This window comes from Cynocephalus volans, chromosome 4 (assembly GCF_027409185.1).
Source record: "Cynocephalus volans isolate mCynVol1 chromosome 4, mCynVol1.pri, whole genome shotgun sequence".
Classification (NCBI taxonomy): Eukaryota; Metazoa; Chordata; class Mammalia; order Dermoptera; family Cynocephalidae; genus Cynocephalus; species Cynocephalus volans.
Genome location: NC_084463.1, coordinates 20,137,737 through 20,161,300, shown reverse-complemented (window position 1 = coordinate 20,161,300; position 23,564 = coordinate 20,137,737). Strand labels below are relative to the sequence as shown.

Below are 23,564 nucleotides of genomic sequence, written 5' to 3'. Positions count from 1 at the left end.
AATGTTGTCTCTGCTGTCATCTGTGTTGATTCTCTCTTATATGTGCGTTTTTGCCCCTTGCATAAGATTCAGTGTCAAGGTTGATGTATCTTATTGGCCCAACCTACCTGGATCCCCCCCCCCCCCCGCGTGGTCTATTTGCTACAAAGAATGAGGAATAAGTAATAATTTGGTTTCTGTAGCAGAAGGCATTCCTACTTACGAGAAGAGTTTAAAAGATATACAGCCAAAATATACAAATAAATAAATACCCATCCAAATAAACATCCCTCCCCCAAACAAATACCCCCAAACAGAACCTGGAATATGGAAGCTGATAATAAATTATCTTTGAGTAAATTCATACAAGGTGTAGAAAGGGGTTGCTCTTTAAAAGACTTAAAAAATATAAACGGTTACTGAAAAGGTTGATGAATTCAACTACATTAAAATTTATAATTTCTCTTCATCAAAAGGCATCATAGAGAAAAGACAATTTACACACGGAGAGAAGATATTTCCCACAAATTATCTACAGAAAAAAAAAAGGACTGTTCGCTGGAATATAGATAGAACTACATAAATCAAGAAAAATAAAAAATAAAAATAATACATGAAAGTGACATAAAGACTTTTCAGAGAAGAGAAAACACGTGTGGCTAGCACTCAAAAAAGTGTGTTCAATTTCATTAATAATCATGGAAATGTATGCTAAAACTGCAACAAGATAAAATTTATACTTTCCTGATTGGGGGAAAATTGTAAAATCTGAATATAACAAGTGTTGACAAAGATGTGGATCAAAAGAGCTGTCTTATCCTCCTAGTTTATGTGAAAATGGAACAAACACCGTATCTTCAACACAGAAACAGATGTGTATACCCTGCAGTCCAGCAGTTCCTTTTCAGGAACCTACATATATTTTGCAGATATGCACTTTGTACATGTTTAAAAATATCTTTAGTAGCTGTAGTTGTGTATAGCAGAAAACTGTTAACATCTGAAAGTTGTGTGGATGAAAGAGAGAACAATGTGAACAAAGAGAGAATAAAAGAGAAAAAATATGTTTTATTGAACAGATACTACAGAAGTAGGTAAGAAAACAAATAAACTACAGCTATAGAAATCAAAATCATGAGTTTTAAAAATGTATTTTTTAGGTAAAAACACTGCATTTGTAAATGTAGAAATCCCCCCACACACTCAGTTATACACTGCAGAACTAATTTTGTTTATCCTTTGTAGCTCACCCTTAATAGTTAACTAAGATTGTATCAAAAACAGACATCCTGTCTCCTTTAATACATCTCAAAGCATCCTGTCTTGCCCTCTAGAGCTCTCAAAGCAGGAAGCAGTTGTCCATCACATTTGAACCACCTGTATATGTCTCTCAAAGCATCCTGTTTCCCCTGATACATTTACCTATATAAACCCCAGCCCTCAGTTGATTGGGGAGCCAGTTGGCACTTCACCCTCTGTCTCCTGGTTGATGTCTTCCAAAATAAAAAGGCTTTCCTGTAAGTTCTCTCTGTCAAGTGTGATCGGCAATCCTAAAATGGAGAGCACTGCGACCCACACAGGTCAGAGATTCCCCGAAGTCACTCTCTCACATGTTGGTTGATGGTGAAGTGGAATCCTGTGGGACTCATTCGTTACTACATGTATACGAAGTTCAAAGACAGGAATGAGCAGATAGTTGGTAAACATATAAAGGAAATCAAGGGAGGGGTCAACAGAAATGTCAAGATAGTTATGTTTGGTAGGGAGAGAAGAGTATGCCATAGGAAAAAGTCACAAAGGATACTCCAGTGGTTTTTATAACACTTTATTTTTAATTAGGATCATGGTTACAAATACAACAGTTCCCCTCCATCCTCAGGTGATATGTTTGAAGACCCCTAGTAGATGCCTGAAACTGCAGGTAGTACCGAACCCTGAGCACACTGTGCTTTTTTTTTCTATGTGTATATATCTATGATAAAGTTTAATTTATAAATTAGGCACAGTAAGAGATTAACAACAATAACTAGTGATAAAGTAGAACAATTACAACATTACACCAGCATCGCTACTCTTGTGCTTTGGGGCCACTATTAAGTAAAGTAAGGGTGACTTGAGCACAAGCACTGCAATACCATGACAGTCAATCTGATAACACAGAAGGCTGCTAAGTGACCAAAGGTCATGTATACAGTGTGGATATGTTGGACAAAGGGTTGACTTATATCCCAGGCAGGACAAAGCTGGATATGCAAGATTTCATCACACTACTCAGATTGGTATGCAATTGAAAAATTATGAATTGTTTATTTCTGGAATTTTCCATTTAACATTTTTGGACCACTATTGACCTCAGGTAAGTGAAATCACAGAAAGCAAAACTGTGGATAAGGGGAGACTACTGCATTTTGTTTTATATATTTATATACATGCATGTACCCACGCATTCATATGTATGTATATGCATGCATGTGGAAATTTTTAAGCATGACGTTGTTTGCATTTGAAAACTTGACCAGTTAAAAGCATTTGTATGTGGATATCACTGTGCTAAATGGCCATAATAATATATTTTAATAAGACCACTTCTAGATCAGGAGCGATGATATTAATAACTACTTGATTAAGCCCCCTGTTCCTTGTCATTCCTCAGCAGTCAAACTGCAGAGTTCAATGAAAATGTGATATGTGTTCATCCTGAATCTTTTAAGTTGTTAATAGTGTACTATTCCCCATGATGCAGTACATGGTTTTGACTCTTACTAGAAATGAGAATCCCAGAGGCTTCCAGATGGTCTCCCTATCTAAATAGCCTACATTTTCTTAGGTTCGGGGAGCCAATGTGGAGATTTTCTAAGTTGCTGAGAACATCAATTCTAACTCCACACTCCTGAACTAGGAAATAATTGCAGGGTAATTTGACGCTCAAATAATGAAGAGTTTTTAAATACTACATGTATTCTGTGGTATAGTCAGGATTCAATAAGTTATCAATGGTCTTGATATTTTCCTTGACTGGTGACTCCATGGAAGGAACACAGGTCCATCTGAGGAAGGCCAGGAAGAACTTTCACCACACGTGCTTGTGTTGTTATCACACCTGACCTCTCCTTCTTTAAAGGGACACTGAGTCAGTGAACCTACACGACCAGGGAATTGGTTAATGGCAGTGACACTGATGGTGGCTCAATTTTGGCTTCTATTTATGAGACCTGATGGAATTCTGTTACATTAGAGAAGAAGGAAGGACTTTCTTGTTTGCCAAAATTCTTTGCTGGTTGGTCCATTCAGCCTACCACGGTGCTCTTATTGCGCATTCTGATACCTTTCCCCACCTCTTCTCTGGTGGTTAAATCCTACTCTTCATGATCCTCATTAAGTCAATATTAAAATCAAGAAGCTCATTTCCACTGCATCAATTTCAAACAGTACTCCTGACCCTAATGTTGTCCTTTCTCAGTGTATTCCTTAGAGCCCTGGTGAAGGTAACTTCCTGGCCCTTTCACAGGACATGGTTTGTGCATGAGTGGGCAGATTTCACATAAGAAATCCACTTCCACATTCCCAGTTTCCCAAGTCATTGGATTCCTTTCCCTACATCTTAACTTTATGTAGGGTAATCCACTGTTGAGTCCAAGTACCAATCAATCAATCAGTAAGTAGACAGTGTAAGACTGTCATCTGATCAAGCTGGCACATTGGATGCAGAACTTCTGAAAAGCATGTTCACACTCATAATTTATACACATATTCAAGGACATTATTTTCTCTTTGGCCAAACTTGTTCAGAGTTCATTTTCATCTGACTAAAACTAACGTGGGGAGGGGATAAACTAGAGAGACATGGAGGGCACTTGAAGTGCGTAACTGGAAAACAATCATCTTTTTAGAACAGGTATTTTAGATCTTCAAGCAAGACAAGAACAGCCTCATCCGACAGGGGCGAAGGGGCTAATTTTTATGGCTTGGGAGATTCAGTGTGGGGTTGTGAATTTTAGCATCCAAATCCTTCCATTTTTCTCCTTTCCGTTACTTACAGCCCTGTTTTTTGTCCTGCACATTTCCTAAACTTACATGAGAACCCTGGAAAAAATAAGTTCATTTGGCATTGTAATTGAAAATGTGCATTCAAAACATGTGTTTTGTTGTTTTTCTCTTTCAGCCCAGTGGACACAACAAAAGTTTTTGAGAGCGTGCATCTTTGAGATTCTCAAATTCTCCATGTGAGTTGTTCCTTACACTAAAAATTACAGTCTACTTTCAGAGACCTTAAATTTTTTTTGTCTTTGGGTGTAAGCAGAAAATCAATTCACTAACATGATACACAAAATCACCAGAGAAGGTAGAGGACCAATTCCCACTGCAGTTGTCAACATCCTACCCTTCTCGAGCAGTAAGTGTTTTAGCTATCACATAAGAGCCTTAATAAACAGGTGTATTAAATACATGTTGTAATTAATCAGTCAGTAGTGTTAGACTCTTATCTGATTTTTATCTATATTATCCCTGATTCTATAAGAGATAATAGATTCTGTTACAATGTTAATGAAAATAATCTGGTTTTCTGTCCATGTATTGTTAGGAATTTAAAACCTGAGTGTAAGTTCTTCAGTACAGAGAAGCCGTCAGCACCCCAGCACTCCTTGTGTTCCATGTGTTCTTCCAAATGACCTATGACAGCAGTCACCCAGAGCAGAAACCTTCCTACCAAAAATGCCTTCATTTCAGTTGGCTATAATTAATACATAACTCTTTTGACACTGGACACCATGTGTCATGGGCCACCAATAACCCTTCATCAACTTGTATTCCGATCCTCAGCATCAGATCCTCCCAAGTCGGTCAAAGCTCTATTATTTCCTCCAGACTCTGTCACCTGAAGCCACTTCTGGTCCAAATCACCTCCCAAATGATAAAATGCATATGGTCAGTGTCTCCACTCTCTGGACCTTGAAATGCCTTCCATGACCCTCCACTGGTTCTTGTGACATTTTGACCCCATGCTCTCACTGTCTCTTCCTCTGCTCCCCTGCTTCAATCCTCCTGCCTGTCCTGTGCTTTGAGTTGGGTAAGATGGAGCAGATCCAGTACCAAAGAATGAGACCGGTTCTAGGGAAATTCACAGGTTACCTCATATCTGTCACTATGTTTTTCTCCACATGCTGTGTGTACTTTCGTGTACTAACTTTGACAATCCTGTGATCATTCTCCTACATGCCCACTCCCACCTTCACTGCCTCTCTATGAATCCACCTTTGAGACAAAGTTTCTGGTATCATTTAGCCAGATATCTCCAATCACCTTTCTACCTGGCATAACCTCAACCTTAGATCAATATTACATCATTATCAATTTCTTCCCTGTCATCTCCCTCTTTTGGTAGGTTTCTGGTGACCTTGAGTTTCATTCTCCAGTTTTTAACCCTTAACAATGCCTCCACCCACTCCCATATACCCAATCAAACCCCTTTATTCCTCCCAGAAGAGCTTACCCACTGCCCTGTTGATTGGATCATTCTCCTTCCAACTCTGAGACTCCTCTGAATCTCGTTAAGTTTCAGGTGTTCTTTCCTCTCTCTACCTCTTTCCTTCCTTCCTTTCTTTCTTCCTCGTTTCCACCCTTCCTTCCTTCCTTCCTTCCTTCCTTCCTTCCTTCCTTCCTTCCTTCCTTCCTTCCTTCCTTCCTTCCTTCCTTCCTTCCTTCCTTCCTTCCTCTCATCAATCACTCTATCTAAAACACACTAATAGCTTATTATCATTTTCCAGACACTGTGGTATGTTACGTACTAACTATAGCCCTCACTCCCAGTTTTTGTGCTGGACCCTAAAGCTTCTGGCACTAAAGCTAGCTGTAGAATTGCCTTTTGGGGGAGAGATATCCTCCCCCACAACCTCTCTTGTCCCCCCCCCCCCACACACATACACTTTGCCCCAGTGGAGAAACTACCAAAGTTTTCATCAGGTTTCAGGACATTTTATTGCCCCATTCACAGGTATTGTCAAGTTTACTATTTTGGGCAAAGGAATTAATCAAACTTTTGATCCCAGTGACGGGTGGTCTCTTTTTCCTTACTGCTCCTACTCAGCCTGACAGAGCAGGAAAACTGGATCTGCCCCCATTGGATAAGGCTGGGCCTTTTCTGTTTTACTTTATTTATCTCCTGTCTTTTCCCCTTCAACTCCAAAAGTATGAGTTATCTTCTTATGACAGTACCTCCTTGGAATGTTTTCCTACCCTTCTCCATGTCCCTATTCATGTAGAAAATCAAATGGGAATCAAAGGGATGTCTAGGGTGAAAAACAACCACTTAGGCTTCCTAATATAGATTAAAAGGTCTTTCCTAACTTCCTAAGGCCAAAGACCCACATTGGAACTTGGAACCAAAGCCCAAGTTTGTAATCAAATATTCCTTTGCCTCCTATTATTCTATGTAAGTGTATATTCCCATCAGGGATATCACAGAACAGGAGAGCTCTCCCTGACAGGGGATGATCAGAGTTTCAAGTCTTCAGCCCTTTCTCTCTTCCTTTCTGTGGGTAGAAGTATCTTATTAGCAAAACTGTAAATCTTATTTCAATTCAGTACCATGAGGAAGTACAGAAAAACTGGGAAATTATGTTCTTGCAATAGGGAAATGTACTAATAAGTACAAACTGGAAGAATTGTTGCTGACTTTATATGATTCTCTAAGTGGAGACGAGCTCATTCAAAATACAGACCAAGTGCAGTGTTGTGTTTCACAATATGTTACTTAAACATTGTAACACCAACAATGGCTCAATGTAAATATTTAAAACATACTAAGCAGAAAACAAAAGGTATGTTTAACAAATATTTATTGATCTATAGTTTGCCCAGCTTTAGGTTAGAACTACAAGCTCCTCTATTATCACAGTCAGGTGAATTTATATCGTTTATTTGCAAAGTTTCATATGAGATTTTATTCATTAACTAAGCAGTATGGCTTTTTACTTTTGAAAAAGTCCTCATTGTTTGAAGAATTCAGTTTTCTTTTCAAGTGTAAAATGGGGCTGTGCTCTGGGTTATTTCTCTAAAGGGCTTTCTAGCTCTAACCTAAGTGTTTCACTTTTAAGGAATTGCCATATTTTTCATATTTTATGTAACTTTTCTTATTTGGGTGATCTGGACAGTTCTGTCTGAAATAGCATAGCATATTCTAATGCAGTGTCCTAGTAATTTATTTCTTCAATCTGAGTTAAAATCAGAGGGTACTTCTAAAGTAATTAAAATATGGCATTCGTATAATACCCTTGGCTTTAAAGTTCATTCAAATTCCATCCCCTTACATTTATGGAATTAGTGGAAAGGCAAAATTTTCTCCAATTTATAGGCAAGAAAACTGAAACCCAGAGAAATGGAAAGGGCCCCCTGATTATTGATCAAGAGCATGCTCTTAGCAGGATCCTGTGTTACAGGGACTCTAAGTAGCAACTATGTAAACTTCCTAGAATAGCCATGGTTCAGGTTTGGCTAACAAGGCCCACTGCAACTTATTTCCAAGTACCTCAGTTGTCCCTGAGGTACTTGTCATCTCCCCTGACCCCCCCCCCCATATCTGCTACCCCATGGGGATTAGGAAAGAAGAAGCTGCTTGCCAGAAAGTAGGACTCTGGAGGCCAAAGCCTAGGGACACCAACACCATTGCTGACAATTTGAAAAGGTTGAAAAGGGGAAGGGTGTGTGCTGGGAAGTGTACAGAAAGAGCACAGTGACACAAGTCAGAAGGGGCATGTCAAACACGGACACCAAGAAACCTGTTGAGCTGAAAAAGGGGCCTCCACAAGGAACAGTGAAGGGCAAGAAGCAGCTGAGGCAGGCAGCCAGCAATGTCCACACAGCAGATCCACACCCAGGTAGTGGTCACCAGCAGACTCTCAGAAAGGGAGGTAGAGGTGTAGTAATGGAAACTCTTCTGAGATATGTATTTATTGAAAGTGTGTTAGAGATTTTAGGCTGGAGAAGGCAGCTGGGTCCTCCTAATAGCACCACACTTTACAGTTAATAGGTCGTGGGGTGGGAAGTCTTTAACTCTGCTCACCAAAGGCCGAACCACCTCTTGGAGTTTTCTGACCCACATGAGTTTCAAGGTCAACCTTAAGCCTAGTTCAGTTCAGACATGGCCTGGAAGGGCCAGATGAAGCTAGTATATGGGTACTAATGTCCTTTTCCTTGAGTCTTCTTGTGACAGTGCTTCTTTTCTCATTACACAAATGAATATGTATTGATAATATAATGTGGTACTGACTAAAATGCATACACCACATAACTGGAGCAGTTTTTGTTGGTGGTGTGTAAACCAGAGATATTATTCAGTCTTCCCTGGGGGAAAATATTATCTGTCTGTAGAATGAATAGTAAATTATGAAAGTAAATGAGAGATGTAGATAGAACAGGGAGGCAATGGGAAAAAATTATGGTACAGAAGAGAATTAGAACTAGAAAAAATTAATTTTCTTGTATGAGAACTAAATTTTAAAAGTGAATTCATATAGATGCAGAAGAGATTGGTATTTCAATTTTGGTGAGAATCCGCACCTCCCTAACTCCTTTTTTTACAAAAGCAAAACTGAGACTAGGAATTTTAAGAGATTTGCTCGATTTCATTCTTCTGCATATGGATGTTCAATTTTCCCAGCACCATTTATTGGACAGGCAGTCTTTTTCCCAATGTAGTTCTTGTTGCCTTTGTCAAAGATTAGTTGGCTGTAAGTATGTGGGTTGATTCACAGGTTTTCTGTTCTGTTCCATTGATCCAAGTGTCTGTTTTTATGCCAGTGCCATTCTGTTTTGGTTACAATAGCTTTTTTTTTTTTTTTTTTTTTTTTTTTGTCGTTTTTTCGTGACCGGCACTCAGCCAGTGAGTGCACTGGTCAGTCCTATATAGGATCCGAACCCGCGGCGGGAGCGTTGCCGCGCTCCCAGCGCAGCATTCTACCAAGTGCGCCACGGGCTCGGCCCTACAATAGCTTTTTAATATAATTTGAAGTCAGGTAGTGTTATATCTCCAGCTTTATTTATTTATATATTTATTTGCTTGGGATTTCTTTGGCTATTCAGGGTCTTTTTTTGTTCCATATGAATGTTAGGATTGCTTTTTCTATTTCTGTGAATGTCATTTTGATGGGGATTGCATTGAATCTGTAGATTGCTTTGAGTAGAATGGACATTTTCATGATGTCACTTCTTCTCATCCAAGAGCATGGTATGTCTTTCCATCTTTTTGTGTTCTCTTTAATTACCTTCAATAGTGTTTTGTTTCTCATTGTAGCAATCTTTCACTTCCTTGGTTGTCAGAGGCCGGCTCCGACGAGAACAAAGGTAACCTGAAAGTAGAAGACCGCTGGGAAATAAAGACAGAGAAAAGCGGGGATCGAGGGGGCTAAGAGCAGGGATGCTGCTCACTAGCAAGTTTATTCTGGTCACAATCTTATTTATATCCTTCTAGCTGAGGTCTACGTGAAGGAATGTAACAAACAAGCTTTTTTTTTAAAAAAAAAAACAATAGAGATGGCCTTGGAATTTCCTTGTTCCCTGCACTCACGTCAATGGCTCATAAACATCTGAGGAACATGACGTTTATGGCAAATACCAGATCTAATCTCAAGGTGTATTTCTAGGCAAGAAGCACGCATACCCTGACCGGTGCATGACCCTTAGTAAGGACACCATTGTTTCAGATCTCCCTACTTGCTTGTAGGATATGCAAGAGAGACCCCTTTCAAGGCCCTCTTTAGCACCCCGCAAGCTAGTCAGGCCTGCACAGGTCCCCACACTTGGTTAAATTGATTCCTAGGAATTTTACTTTTTGGCTACTATTGTAAACAGGTAATGTTGCCCGATACAAAATCAACAAACAAAAATCAATATTGTTTTTACACCCCCTTTTTTTAAAAAAGGGCAACCGAGACTAGAAATTTTAAGAGTTGTCCGAAATAATATAGCTAGTAAGTAATGATGGTCTCAGTACTGAAATTCTTGTGATTTCAGGAGCCAGATTCGGAGATCTAACTGATATCATCCTGGATTCAGTGTTTAGGTAATGAGAACATGGATACAGAGGGAAATACGTTTGTTTAATACTATTTGAGAATATTTCTGTGAAAGGTATGCTACAAACTTGGGATGAAAAAGAAAATGAGACAAAGTTCCTGTGGGAGCTCACAGCCTATCGGGGAAAGCAGGCACACAAAAGGGAAAGCTGCAACATGTGTACAAGAAGCCTGCCATAGAAACATGAATGATGTGCTGTGGAGGCTATGAAGAACGAGTGAGCATTTGGGGGCAGGGGAGGAAAGGGATTTCTGAGAAGTAACATCTGAAAGAGATCTGGAAAGATTACTGGAGATGTTTTAGAGTTCAGAGGAGCAAGGCCACTTCAGATTAAAGCGGCTAGTGTGCAAAGAAGCAGGAAAAATGTTTTCTTAAAGGACAATGTGTGGGATGGAGTGCTGAGAGGAGGGAGAGAAGTAGGTCAACACCAGATTTTGAGGCTCTCTGTTTCTGTAGGCAGTGCCAGTAAGTTTGGACATTCCCTTTGGGCAATGTGGTACCATTAAAGTAGTCCATCACTAAAAATGGTCTCATATGTTTCAGAATAGATTTATAGGTATATTTTGAGACATTGTTTAGTTTCTGTGCAATTTAAATCCTTATTTAAGGTGACCAACCATTTTGGTTTACTGGGACTCTCCTAGGTTTAGCACAGAAAATCCCAAGTTCCAGAAATCACTCAGTCCCAAGCAAATAGAGAAAAACAGTCTCTGTAGCACTAAAGTTTGAGAGGTTAAAATGATGCATACACAAGCAATCCATGGTGTAGAAGGGGAATAGAAAGATCCAGGTGGCAGACATAGCTGCAACCCTGTTTCCCTTGACTTTGAGGAGTCCCCCTGGAAGCCCAGTGGACTCACCATTTGGATATTTGCCTCCAGTTTGTAAACAGACAATTAGAGCAAATATTGGCAAAAGGAAGGTAACACTGAAAAGAATACTCCCATGGCCCCTCAGGGTCTGCGAGAGCTCTGCAGCCCACAGCCACTTCCCTGATGTCTCCCTTTACTGTGACTGATGCCATTCACCAGCAGTCCTGGGAGGAGAGGCTTTTGTAAGGCTGCTTCAAATTTGGAAGGACGTGATCTTTTATTGAACAACTTGCTGGAAACCACAGGTTAACGTCAGACCTGAGGCTCATATAAGAGAATTAAAAGATAATATGAATATTTACATGAACTTTTTGAAGTACCCTTGTATACAAAGACTGAATTTGCTCAACAATATAGGACCATAACATATATTTGATGGAAAATAATAGCTAATATTTATTGAGTACTACTGTGAACTATGTAAATTAATTTATTTAGTTCTTACAACACACCTGTAAATTAGGCACTATTATTGTCCTCACAATTGTTGAAACAGGCAAAAGGGTGAAATGCCTTTTCCAAGATCACCAGTGACTGTAAGTGGAAGGGTTAGGATTTTTCAATTCAACAAGACTTAATAGGCCATCCTGTTAAAATACAATATATACTTAATAGATGAACAGATGGATGGATGGATCGACTGCACTTACCTAGAAGTAGAGAGGAAAGAGGACAATCAGATGCTCTGTGGCAGGATATTGTACCACTTCACTATCCTGATCATGAAGAATTTTTCATAGCCTGTACAATTTTGATACGCAATTTTTGAAAATAGATATTGTCAATTATGACTTGAGAGATTCTGAATATATAAGGTTCTGTGTGCAATACACGTGGTGTATGTTTTTAAATATTCAGGCTTTTTTTCTTAAGTTGTCAACACCTGTAATGGGGGTAGTTCGGTTTTTTTTTTTCCAGTTTTATTTATATTTATTTTCCTGGAGTACAGTGTGCTATTTTAATACATGCTTATACTACACAATGATTCACTTAGGGTAGACAGCATGGTTTTGTACTTATTAGTCTACCCCTTTCCCCCAACCCCTCCCGTCCCAGCCTCTGGAAACCATTATTCTATTCTGTGCTTGACTTACTTCACTTAACAAGATGGTTTCCAGTTCTATCCATGTTGCTACAAATGATAGGATATCTTTTCTTTATATAGCTGAATAGTATTTCATTGTGTATATATAACATAGGTTTTTTTTATTATTAGCACATTCATTTTTACAAATCATGATTTTTCTTTATGCCCTTTAACCCAACCTATCACTCCCCAAACCCCCTCCCCTCCCGCCCCAACTGTAGTATCCTTAGTTTTGTTCTCTCCTATTGTAAATTCAATATATTATTATGGTCTTGTCTTTCTTTCTTTCCTTCTTTCTTTCTTTCTTCCTTCCTTCCTTTGCACCCAGTTATGAGAGAGAAAATGCAGTATTTCTCTTTCACTGTCTGGCTTATTTCACTAACATAATTGTCTCCAGACTCATCCATGTTGATGCAAATAGTAGAATTTTATTCTTTTTTGTGACTGAGTAGCATTCCACTGTGTACAGATACCACATTTTCCTTATCCAGTCATCCATCAATGAACACTTGGGTTGGTTCCAAAACGTGCCTATTATAAATAGAGCTGCAATGAACATGGGAGTGCAGATATCCCTTTGGCATGATGATTTCCATTCCTTTTGGAATATACACAGTAGTGAGATTGATGGATCCTATGGTAGTTCTACCTGTAGTTGTTTGAGAAACCTCCATACTGTTTTCCATAATGGCTGTGCTAATTTACAGTTCCACCAGCAGTGTAGAAGAGTTCTCCTTTCCCCACATCCTCACCAGCACTTGTTATTCTCTTTTTAATAATGGCCAGTCTAACTGGGGTGAGATGATATCTCAATATGGTTTTGATCTGCATTTCTCTGATGACTACTGATGCTGAGCATTTTTTCAGGTACCTGTTGGCCATTTGTACTACTTCCTTTGAAAAATATCTTTTCATCTCCTTTGCCCATTTTTAATTGGATTATTATGTTTTTACTCTGTAGTTGTTTGAGTTCTTTGCATATTCTGGACATTAAACCCTTGTCAGACATATAGGTTGCAAATATTTTCTCCCATTCCAGGGGTGGTCTTTCCACTCTGTTGATTGTTTCCTTTGCTTTGCAGAAGCTTTTTAGTTTGATATAATCCCATTTGTTTATTTTTTCCTATTGTTTCTTGTGCTTTAGGGGTCTTATTCATAAAGTTTTTGCCCAGTCCTACTTCCTGGAGTGTTTCCCCTATGTTCTCCTTAAGGAATTTTAAGGTTTTGGGTCTAATATTTAGGTCTTCAATCCATTTTGAGTGGATTTTGATATATGGTGAGAGGTACATGGTCCAATTTCATTCTTTTGCATATGGAAGTCTAATTTTCCCAGCACCATTTATTGAAGAGGCAGTCTTTTGCCCAATTTATGCTCTTGTTACCTTTGGCACAGATCAGTTGTTTGTAAGTGTATGGGTTGATTCCTGGGTTTTCTACTCTGTTCCATTGATCTGAGTGTCTGTTTTTATGCCAGTACCATGCTATTTTGGTTACAATAGATTTGTAATATAATTTGAAGTCAGATAGTGTTATGCCTCCAGCTTTATTTATTTATGTTCGGAATTGCTATGGCTTTTGGGGGTCTTTTGTTTTTAATATGAATGTTAGGATTGCTTTTTATATTTCTGTGAAGAATGTCATTGGTGTTTTGGTGGGGATTGCATTGTATCTGTAGATTGCTTTGGGGAGAATGGACATTTTCGTGATATTAATTCTTCCCATTCAAGAGCATGGTATGTCTTCCCACTTTTTTCTGTCTTCTTTAATTTCTTTCAATATTGTTTTGTAATTCTCATTGTAGAGATCTTTCACCTCCTTGGTTAAATTGATTCCTAGGCTTTTTTGCTTTGTTTTGTTTTTTTGGCAGCTATTGTAAATAGGCTTGCTTTCTTGATTCATTTTCTGCTAGTTTGTTACTGGAGTATAAAAATGCTACTGATTTTTGGTTGTTGATTTTGTATCCTGCAACATTACTGAAATTGTTAATCAGCCCTAAGAGTTATTTGGTAGAGTCGATAGATTTTTCTATATGTAAGATCATGTCATCTGCAGACAAAGACAGTTTGACTTTGTCTTCTCCAATCTGTATGCTTTTTATTTCTTTCTCTTCCCTGATTGCTCTGGCTAGTACTTCCAATACTATGTTAAATAGGAGTGGTGAGTGTTGACATCCTTGTCTTGTTGCTGTTCTTAACTGAAAAGCCTTCTTTTTTTCCCCATTAAGGATGATATTGGAGATTGGTTTCTCATTGTCCCTGGATTTGTTGTTGTCGTGTGTCATGTTCCTTGACTTGAGCATGTTAATCCAACTTTACATCCCTGGGATGAACGCTACTTGAGCATGATGTGTAATATTTTCAGTGTGTTGCTGTATTCTAGTTGCCAATATTTTGTTGAGGATTTTTACATCTATGTTCATCAATAATATTGGCCTGAAATTGTCTTTTGTTGTTGTTATTGTTGTTGTATATTTGGCTTTGGTATCAGGGATATGCGGGCCTGATAAAATGAGTTGGGGAGAATGGCTATTCTATTCATTCATTGATGGACATTTAGATATATTCTGCCTCTTGCTATTGTGAATAATGTTACAATGAACATGGGAGTTTAGGTGTCTTTTTGATACACTGATTTCATTTCCTTGGGATATATACCCACTATTGTGAGAGCGGGATAGTAAGGTAGATCTGTTTTCAGTTCTCTGAGGAACCTCCGTACATTTGTTTCTCACAATGGCTATATTAATTTACATTACCACCAACAATCAGGAGAGTTCTTTTTTCTCTGCACCCTCACCAGTATTTGTCATTTTCTATCTTGTTGATAAAAAAAACTTTGTAACTGGCATAAGATATCTCATTGTGCTTACATGTATATATGTTCAATTTGGGGTTTTTTTTCTTTTTTTTTCTTAGTGATGAATATTCATGGGGTACAAAGCTGACTGTCACCACTTGTGCCCGTGATGTGGTGGCCAAATCAGATCAATACTGGTGGATGCCCATTACAACAAATTGTGATGATTCCCCATGTCCCCCACCCAATCAATGCCTGACCTCAATCTTCCTCCTCCTTCCCTGACCCCATTCTGCAGCTCTAGGTATGCTCTCTCCCTCTGCAAGTCCAATAGACCACTGTGGTCTTTCTCTCCTTCCTCCTTTCTCTCTTAAGTCCCACGTACAACTGAGGATATGTGGTATTTTTCCCTCTGTGGGTTGCTTATTTCACTCAACATAAGTTTCCCCAAGCTCATCCATGTTGTAGCAAATGGCATAATTTCATTCTTTTTTTATGTCAGAGTAGTATTCCATGGTGTATATATACCACATTTTCCTTATCGAGTCATATGTCGATGGACATTTAGGTTGGTTCCATCTCTTGGGTATTGTAAATAGAGCTTCAATGAACATGAGAGTGCAGGTATCGCTTTGACATTATGATTTCCATTTTTCTGGGTATATACCCCAAAGTGGGATTGCTTGATAGTATGGTAGATCTATCTGTAGTTGTCCAAGAAACTTCCATACTGTTTTCCATAGTAGTTGTGCTAATTTACAGTCCCACCACCAGTGTAGGAGCATTCCCTTTTCTCTACATCCTTGCCAGGATTTGTTATTCTCCATCTTCTAGATTATAGCCAGTCTAACTGGGGTGAGTTGATATATCAATATGGTTTTAATACGCATTTACCTGATAATTAGTGATGTTGAGCATTTTTTCATGTACCTGTTGGCCATTTGCATGTCTTCCTTAGAAAAATGTCTATTCAGCTCCTTTGCCCATATTTCAATTGGGTTATTTATTTTTTTACTGTGTAATTGCTTCAGTTCCTTACATATTCTGGATATTAATCCTTTGTTGGATGTATACTTTGAAAAAATTTTCTCCCACTGTGTGGTTGTCATTTCTCTCTGTTGATCACTTCCTTTGCTATGAAGAAGCTTTTTAGTTTGATTTACTCCCATTTATTTGTTTTTTCTTTTGTTGCTTTTCCTTTTGGGCTCTTGTTCATAAAATTTATGACCAGACCAAGTTCCTGAAGTGTTTCCCATATATTTTCCCTTAGTAGCTTTACAGTTTCAGGTCTTATACTTAGGTATTTAATCCATTTTGATATGATTTTTTTATATGGTGAGAGCTGCATGTCTAGATTCATTCTTCTGCATATGGATATCCAATTTTCTCAGCACCACTCATTGAAAGGGCAATCCTTTCCCCAATGTATGTTTTCTTTTGCCTTTGTCAAATATCAGATGTCTGTAAGCCTAAGGGTTGATTTCTGGGTTCTCTATTCTGCTCGCCTGGTCCAAGTGCCTATTTTTATGACAGTACCATGCTGTTTTGGTTACTATAGATTGTAGTATAATTTGAAGTCAGGTAGTGTAATGCCTCTGGCTTTATTTTTTTTGCTGAGGGTTGCTTTAGCTATTCTGGATCTTTTGTTGCTCCACATGAACATTAGGATTGATTTTTCCATTTCTGTGAAGAATGTCATTGGTATTTTGATGGGGATTGCATTGAATCTATAGATCACTTTGGGTAGCATGGACATTTTCACCATGTTAATTCTTCCCATCCGAGAACATGGAATGACTTCCCATCTTTTTGTGCCTTTAATTTCTTTCAGTACTGGTTTGTAGCTCTCATTATAAAGATCTTTCACCTCCTTGGTTAAATTGATCCCTAGGTATTTTATTTTTTTGTGACTGTTGTCAATGGACTTATTTTCTTATTTTCTCTTTCTGTTAGTTCATTATTGGAGAATATAAGTGAAACTGATTTGGGGGCATTTATTTGGTATCCTACAATGTTACTGAAATTATTAACCAGCTCTAGGAGTTTTTTGATAGAGTCTTTAGGTTCTTCTACATAGAGTATCATGTCATCTGCAAATAGGGACAGTCTGACTTCATCTTTTCCAATCTGGATGCCCTGTATTTCTTTCTCTTACCTGATTGCTCTGGCTAGTACCTCTGCTACTATGTTAAATTCTACTTAAATGCTACTTATCTTGTTCCTGTTCTGAAGGGAAAAGCCTTCAGTTTTTACCCATTCAGAATGATATTGGTGGCGGGCTTGTCATAGATGGCTTTTATTGTGGTTAGATACTTTCCTTCTGTACCTAATTTGTTGAGAGTCTTTATCATGAAGGAATGTTGAATTTTGTCAAATGCTTTTGTTTGTCCTGGAAATACACTATTTCTCCCTCATTTCTGAAGGAGAGCCTTGCTGGGTAAAGAATTCCTGGTTGGCAATTTTTTTCTTTTAGTATTTTGAATATATCATTACACTCTCTTCTGGCCTGTAGGGTTTCAGTTGAGAAGTCTGCTGTTAGTCTGATGGGGGTTCCCTTATAAGTGACTTGATGCTTTTCTCTGGCTACTTTCAGAATGATCTCTTTGTCTTTGAGCTTTGCAAATTTGACTATAATGTGTTTTGGAGAGGATCTTTATGGATTGAATCTGTTTAGGGACCTTTGAGCTTCCTGGATGTGAACGTCTGTATCTCTCCCTATACCTGGGAAATTTTCTGTTATTATTTCCTTGAATAGGTCTTCAATGTCTTTTCCTTTCTCCTTCTCTTGTGGAATACCAGTGACTCAGATGTTTGAGCATTTGAGGTTGTCTGCTAGGTCTGTTAGATTTTCTTCATTATTTTTCATTCTTTTATCATGTTTTTTGTCTGCCTGAATTATTTCACAAAGACCATCTTCAAGATCTGATATTCTTTCTTCTGCTTGCTCTAGCCTCCTACTCAGGCTCTCTGTTATGCTTTTTATTTCACTGAGTGAGTCTTTCATTTCTAGGAATTCTGCTACATTCTTTTTTACTCCATTTGTAAATTTCCTCCTTCATATTCTGGATATTTTTCCTTTTTTCATCGTGTTGTGTAACTGAGTCTTCTCTGATCTCTTTGAGTTTTCTCAACATCATTGCTTGGAATTCCTTTTCATACATTTCAAGGGTTTCCTGTTCTATGGGGTCTGGTATTTGAGCATTGCTCTACTCCTTTGGTGGTGTCATATCTTCTTGTTTGTTTGTAGTTCTAGTATTTTTTATTGATGTTTGGTCATCTTGAGCACTAGAGCACTTGCTTCTTCCGTTACTCTGGGGTTTGCTATGAGGATGAAGATTTCCTCCTCTATTTTCAGAGTCCACTGTGACTCTTCTTTTATCAATGTAGTTAAGTGTGTGATGGATTGCCTGTAGAGTGGCCCTGGCTGCTACTGTGGTTATGAACTGTCCTTGTGCTGACAGTAGTTGTGGCAGTGGCTATGGTACACCAGCTTGACTCCTGTTCTGCCAGCGAGCAGGGCTTTCTGGGGCTGGAGTCTGGGCCCTCAAACGCACATGGGATTCCGCTCACCTTGGCACCTGCTGAGGCTATGGGTGGGTCCCTGCAAGGCTGGAGTCTGCACCCCCAGTGGCAAATGGGGTTCAGCTCACCTCGGCACCTGCTGGGGTTGTCAAGACAGATCTCATTGTGGTTTTAATTTGCATATTCCTAAAGATTAGTGATTTTGAGCATTGTACCAAGTGTTTATTGTCCCTTTGTGCCATGTTTTGAGAAATGTCTATTCAGGTACTTTGCTTACTTTTTAATTGGGTTGTTTGTTTTTTTGCTATTGAGTTGTTTGAATTCCTTATGCATTCTGGATATTAGTCGCTTATCTAATATGTATTGGGCAAACACTTTCTCCCATTCTGTAGGTTGTCTCTTCCCTTTTTTGATAGTGTCCCCTGCTGTGCAGAAGCTTGTTAGTCTGATATAGTCCCATTTGTGTATTATTGCTTGAAGTTGCTGTGCCTTTGTGTTCTTGTGTGAAAAAGCACTGTCCACTCCCATTTCATGTAGTGTTACCCCTATGTTTTCTTGTAGTAGTTTCATAGTTTGGGGTCTGAAGTTTAGGTCTTTAATCCAATCTTCTGCATGTGGATATCCAGTATTTCCAGCACGATTTGTTGAAGAAGCTGTCCTTTTCCCAGTTTTTTATTAGGCGCACTTACATTAGGAAATAGAATTTCACCTTCATGTTTCTAAAATATAAATAAGATGCAAACTAACTTTATGGTATCCATATCAGAGCGGTATTGAGCCTTCCGTTCTGCTACTTATTTTGGCAGAAGTGAACAGCAAGATGATGCAAAGTAGAAACCAGAGTTCTGTGTCTCACTTCATTCTGGTGGGCCTGCACCACCCACCACAGCTGGGGCTGCCATTCTTCCTGGCTTTCCTTGTCATCTACCTCCTCACTGTCTCTGGCAATGGGCTCATCATCCTCACTGTCTTGGTGGATATTCAACTCCACCGCCCCATGTACTGGTTCCTATGTCACCTCTCCTTATTGGACATGACCATTTCCTCTGCTATTGTCCCCAAGATGCTGGCTGGCTTTCTCTTAGATAGTAGGGTTATCTCCTTTGGGGGCTGCGTAATGCAGCTCTTTTCTTTCCATTTCCTGGGCTGCACTGAATGCTTCCTTTACACACTCATGGCTTATGACCGTTTCCTGGCCATTTGTAAGCCTTTACACTATGCTACCATCATGACCCACAGAGTCTGTAACTACCTGGCTCTGGGCACCTGGCTGGGAGGGACCCTCCACTCCCTTTTTCAAACGAGTTTCATTATCCGGCTGCCCTTCTGTGGCCCAAACCGAGTCGACTACTTCTTCTGTGACATTCCTGCCATGTTGCGGCTAGCCTGTGCTGACACCACCATCAATGAACTGGTCACTTTTGTGGACATCGGCTTCCTGGCCCTCACCTGCTTTGTGCTCATCCTCACTTCCTACGGATACATTGTGGCTGCCATCCTGAGAATCCAGTCGGTGGATGGGCGCCACAACGCCTTTTCCACCTGTGCTGCCCACCTCACCATTGTTATCGTTTACTATGTGCCCTGCACCTTCATCTACCTGCGGCCTGGTTCAGAGGAACCCCTGGATGGGGTGGTAGCTGTCTTCTACACGGTCGTCACTCCCTTACTTAACCCCATCATCTACACACTCCACAACAAAGAGATGAAGGCAGCCTTGCGGAGGCTGGGAGGCCACAAGGAAGTGCATCCTCACTGATTGCACCACCACCGATGTGCAGGGGACACTAGAATGCCGGTCACCATGGGACACCAAGTAATTGGGAAGATTTAAGATGGAAAGAGAAAGGGCTCCGTGCAGAAAGTAGAGGAATCCTAAGTAGAGAGGTGGGAAGCTGGAACGTTCCACATTGTAACCTACTCTCAAAAATGACTTTCCATCTGTCTTCTTTCAGTAGCAACAAAAATCAACGAAACAGCTCAGCAAGGTGGCACTCTGCAGTTAAGATCCAAGACAAGTAAAATGTCCACATGAAATTCCTGTTTCTCTGTGTCATCTGTCTACATGTATGTGATTGCTTCTAATCCCTGCATTGGTACGTGTACAGCTATTTCAGGTTACAATTGACATTCTATGTTGACTTTGACAACAATTATGTGAGTTAGGTATTACTATTATTCTCTTGTAACTGGGTAGAAACTGAAGTTCAAGGAAGAAAGTGGCTTTTCCAAACTCCCTTCTTTCTGCCTTTTACCTTGACAAAACCATAGGAGATGACCTTGGAGTTGAACTTGAGGGCACAGTTTCACATCAGAGTGAGGGAGCTACTTCATGTGCACTGCACCATGGCATGAGCAAGTGTAGTCTTCTCAGCTGGCGCAGGGCTCCACTTTGGTAAAACTGAGGTAGGTGTGTCAAGCATAAGCTTCCTTCCTCTGCAAACAGTTAGGTTTCCCTGGTGCTTCTGTGGATGTTAATGAAGCAGATCATCTGAGATGATAGGTAAGTGTATGTGCTACCACACTCCTGCATTGGTTAGGTAGCTTTTGGGTATGATTGTGGGGAAGGGGGGACACGGCATGTAACTTCTTGCAAGTAGATGAGTAAATAGTGACCCAAAGCCCATCCTAATGGCCTTTCTTGAAATAATGTTGCCAGCACCTAAGAGGGGGTCTTTCACTCTCAGGAGGCCCTGAGTGCTGGAGATGCTTTTGTTAGTGTTTCAAAAGTACGTGGACAAATACAGCCCAAGAGAACCACTATATTCCCCAAACTCGATTTGGAATGTTAATAAGCCAGCATAACAGAGAAGAACTGATTTCTATGGACTGGAACTTTCTGAAAAGAAATGTGAATCATCAGTGACTTTTCCTGCATCTGTCACAGCAACAGAGATGCAAGGTTAAACATCAAATGTGCATGAGTAGGCAATTCCATTCCACTCAACACAAATTCATTCAGTATAACTCCAAAACTGTGACATTGTTTTCTCTTCCAAATGAGTTCATCATCTTATGGGAAGAAAATGTATGTATATATGAGGCAGAAAGATAAAATATACTACCAGAAAACAAATAGGAAATGATTGTTATGATTCAGTGTATAATAAATACTGTTTAGGAAAAGGAGATAGAAAGATCATTAGGCCTGGCATTTATAAAGCTGGCTTCCTAGAAAATGTAAAATAATCGTGGTAGGAAGGTCTTATAAGGTCAGTCAGAGGAGAGGAGTAGATGGAATTTTTCCTGTGATGGAAACAACGTAAACTCCTCAGGTCAATCCTTGGAGGATGTTCTAAAGAAGCTTGATTCACTCTCTTAGGAAGAACAGCCCAGGGCAGTTAAAATTCTTTTTAGAAAACATACAGAACTGCAGTGCCACAGGCACCTACACACTCCCTGGCACATAAGGAGACATAACACAGGTAATAAGGCTCCAGGACCCCAAAAACAGCCTACCTGGAAGTCAGATTAAAGCAAACATGAGGATCACTTTCTCATCAGGGCCAGTGACACATCACACACAAAAATGAAGGGTCACATAGCAAAAACTGTCTTAATCAGTTGTTTTAGTTTTCAGAGAGAAATACAAATACATTTCATTATTTTGTGTTAAGAAAACTACCACATAAAAACACTAAGAAACAAATTTTACTTCATTCTCTATTCACAGTTAAACGGCAGCAGAGCTAATATGTGAACTCTTCTCTCTCCAGAAATTGAACTCTCCACCGAAAAGAACTACATAGGGTAATATTTTTATGCAACTTCACCTCACACTCTGAAAGTATTTTGTTTTCAAGTTTGTTTTGAGGTTTTCTAACTTTGAGAATGAGAAAAAAATAAAGGAGAACAGAAAACGTGGTCAGTCTATGTGAATCTTACTCCACTCTTAAAAATATAAGCTAAGAACATACTACTGGTTTATAGTTTGAATATTAAGTATGTTTTGGCTTCTTTCTAACCTTTGGTTTCATATTTTAAAAATCAAATACATATCTTAATATATACCCAGATTTCATTAATATATGTTTGTTAGTATCAAACTTTTTAAATACCTGAATCTTTAAAATCCCTTTAAATACCTCGTATGGCTATTTTCCTACTCTTTTCATGTTCAGATTATTTCTGGCTATTTTCACTTTTTTGTTTGTTTAAGTAAATTTCAGAATGTTTTGTTGTATTATACGACCCAGCTATCCCACTGCTGGGAATATAACCAGAGGAATGGAAATCATCATGTCAAACGGATACCTGTTCCCCAATGTTCACTGCAGCACTCTTTACAATACCCAAGAGTTGGAACCAGCCCAAATGTCCATCATCAGATGAGTGGATACGGAAAATGTGGTACATCTACACAATGGAATACTACTCAGCTATGAAAAAGAATGAAATACTGCCATTTGCAATGACATGGATGGACCTAGAGAGAATTATATTAAGTGAAACGAGTCAGGCACAGAAAGAGAAATAACACATGTTCCCACTTATTTGTGGGAGCTAAAAATAAATAAATAAATACACAAACTGGGGGAGAGGAAGAAGATACAACAATTACAATTCCTTGAAGTTGTTACAACAAGTGAACAGATATGAGGTTGCTGGGAGGGAGGGGGAAAGACAGGAGGGAGGGAGGTTTCGGTAATGAGCCACAATAATCAACCACATTGTATATTGACAAAATAAAATAAAATAAAATAAAGGGAAAATAGAAGAAGTGTATATGGTTAACCACACCAAAAAATAAAAATAAAAATAAATAAAATAAAATTCTCCATAAAAAAAGAATGTTTTTTCAAGTAGTAAACAAACAAAAACATTTCCTTCATCTTTATTGAGTACACACTGATTTAGAAATTCTTTTAAAAATAGTTACCATCCTCTTTATACTAGGGGTCTTCAATCAGTTCATGGAAAGATTTCTTTGTCTTTTAATTCTATTTTTCTATGAACTTTTTGAAGTACCCTCATATTCAGTATTTTTTTGTCTTAGAACAAGATATGCCTATTCCATTGTTCAAGATTTCAGGTGCAAACCTCACTGGAGTGTCTCACTTTGGTTAATATATTCTTTCCTGTCACGACTTTCTCCACAATCTAATTTTGGAACTTTTCTGTCACCTATTTCGAGTCAGTCCCTGTTCTCCCCCATAACTCCAGGCACCCACTAATCTACTTTCTGCATTTATCCTTTTCATCTACACATAATCATAAAATGTGTGGTTTTCCGTGTC

The 23,564-nt window shown here is 39.0% G+C and overlaps 1 protein-coding gene across 1 annotated transcript; it reads left to right on the top strand.

The window, feature by feature from the left end:
• The first annotated feature begins 19,102 nt into the window (after nt 1–19,102).
• Nucleotides 19,103–20,086, top strand: LOC134377145 (olfactory receptor 10G6-like). The gene has a single exon (XM_063095761.1). The coding sequence runs from the start codon at nt 19,148–19,150 to the stop codon at nt 20,084–20,086; it is 939 nt and encodes a 312-aa protein (XP_062951831.1). The 5' UTR covers nt 19,103–19,147.
• Nucleotides 20,087–23,564: the final 3,478 nt, after the last annotated feature.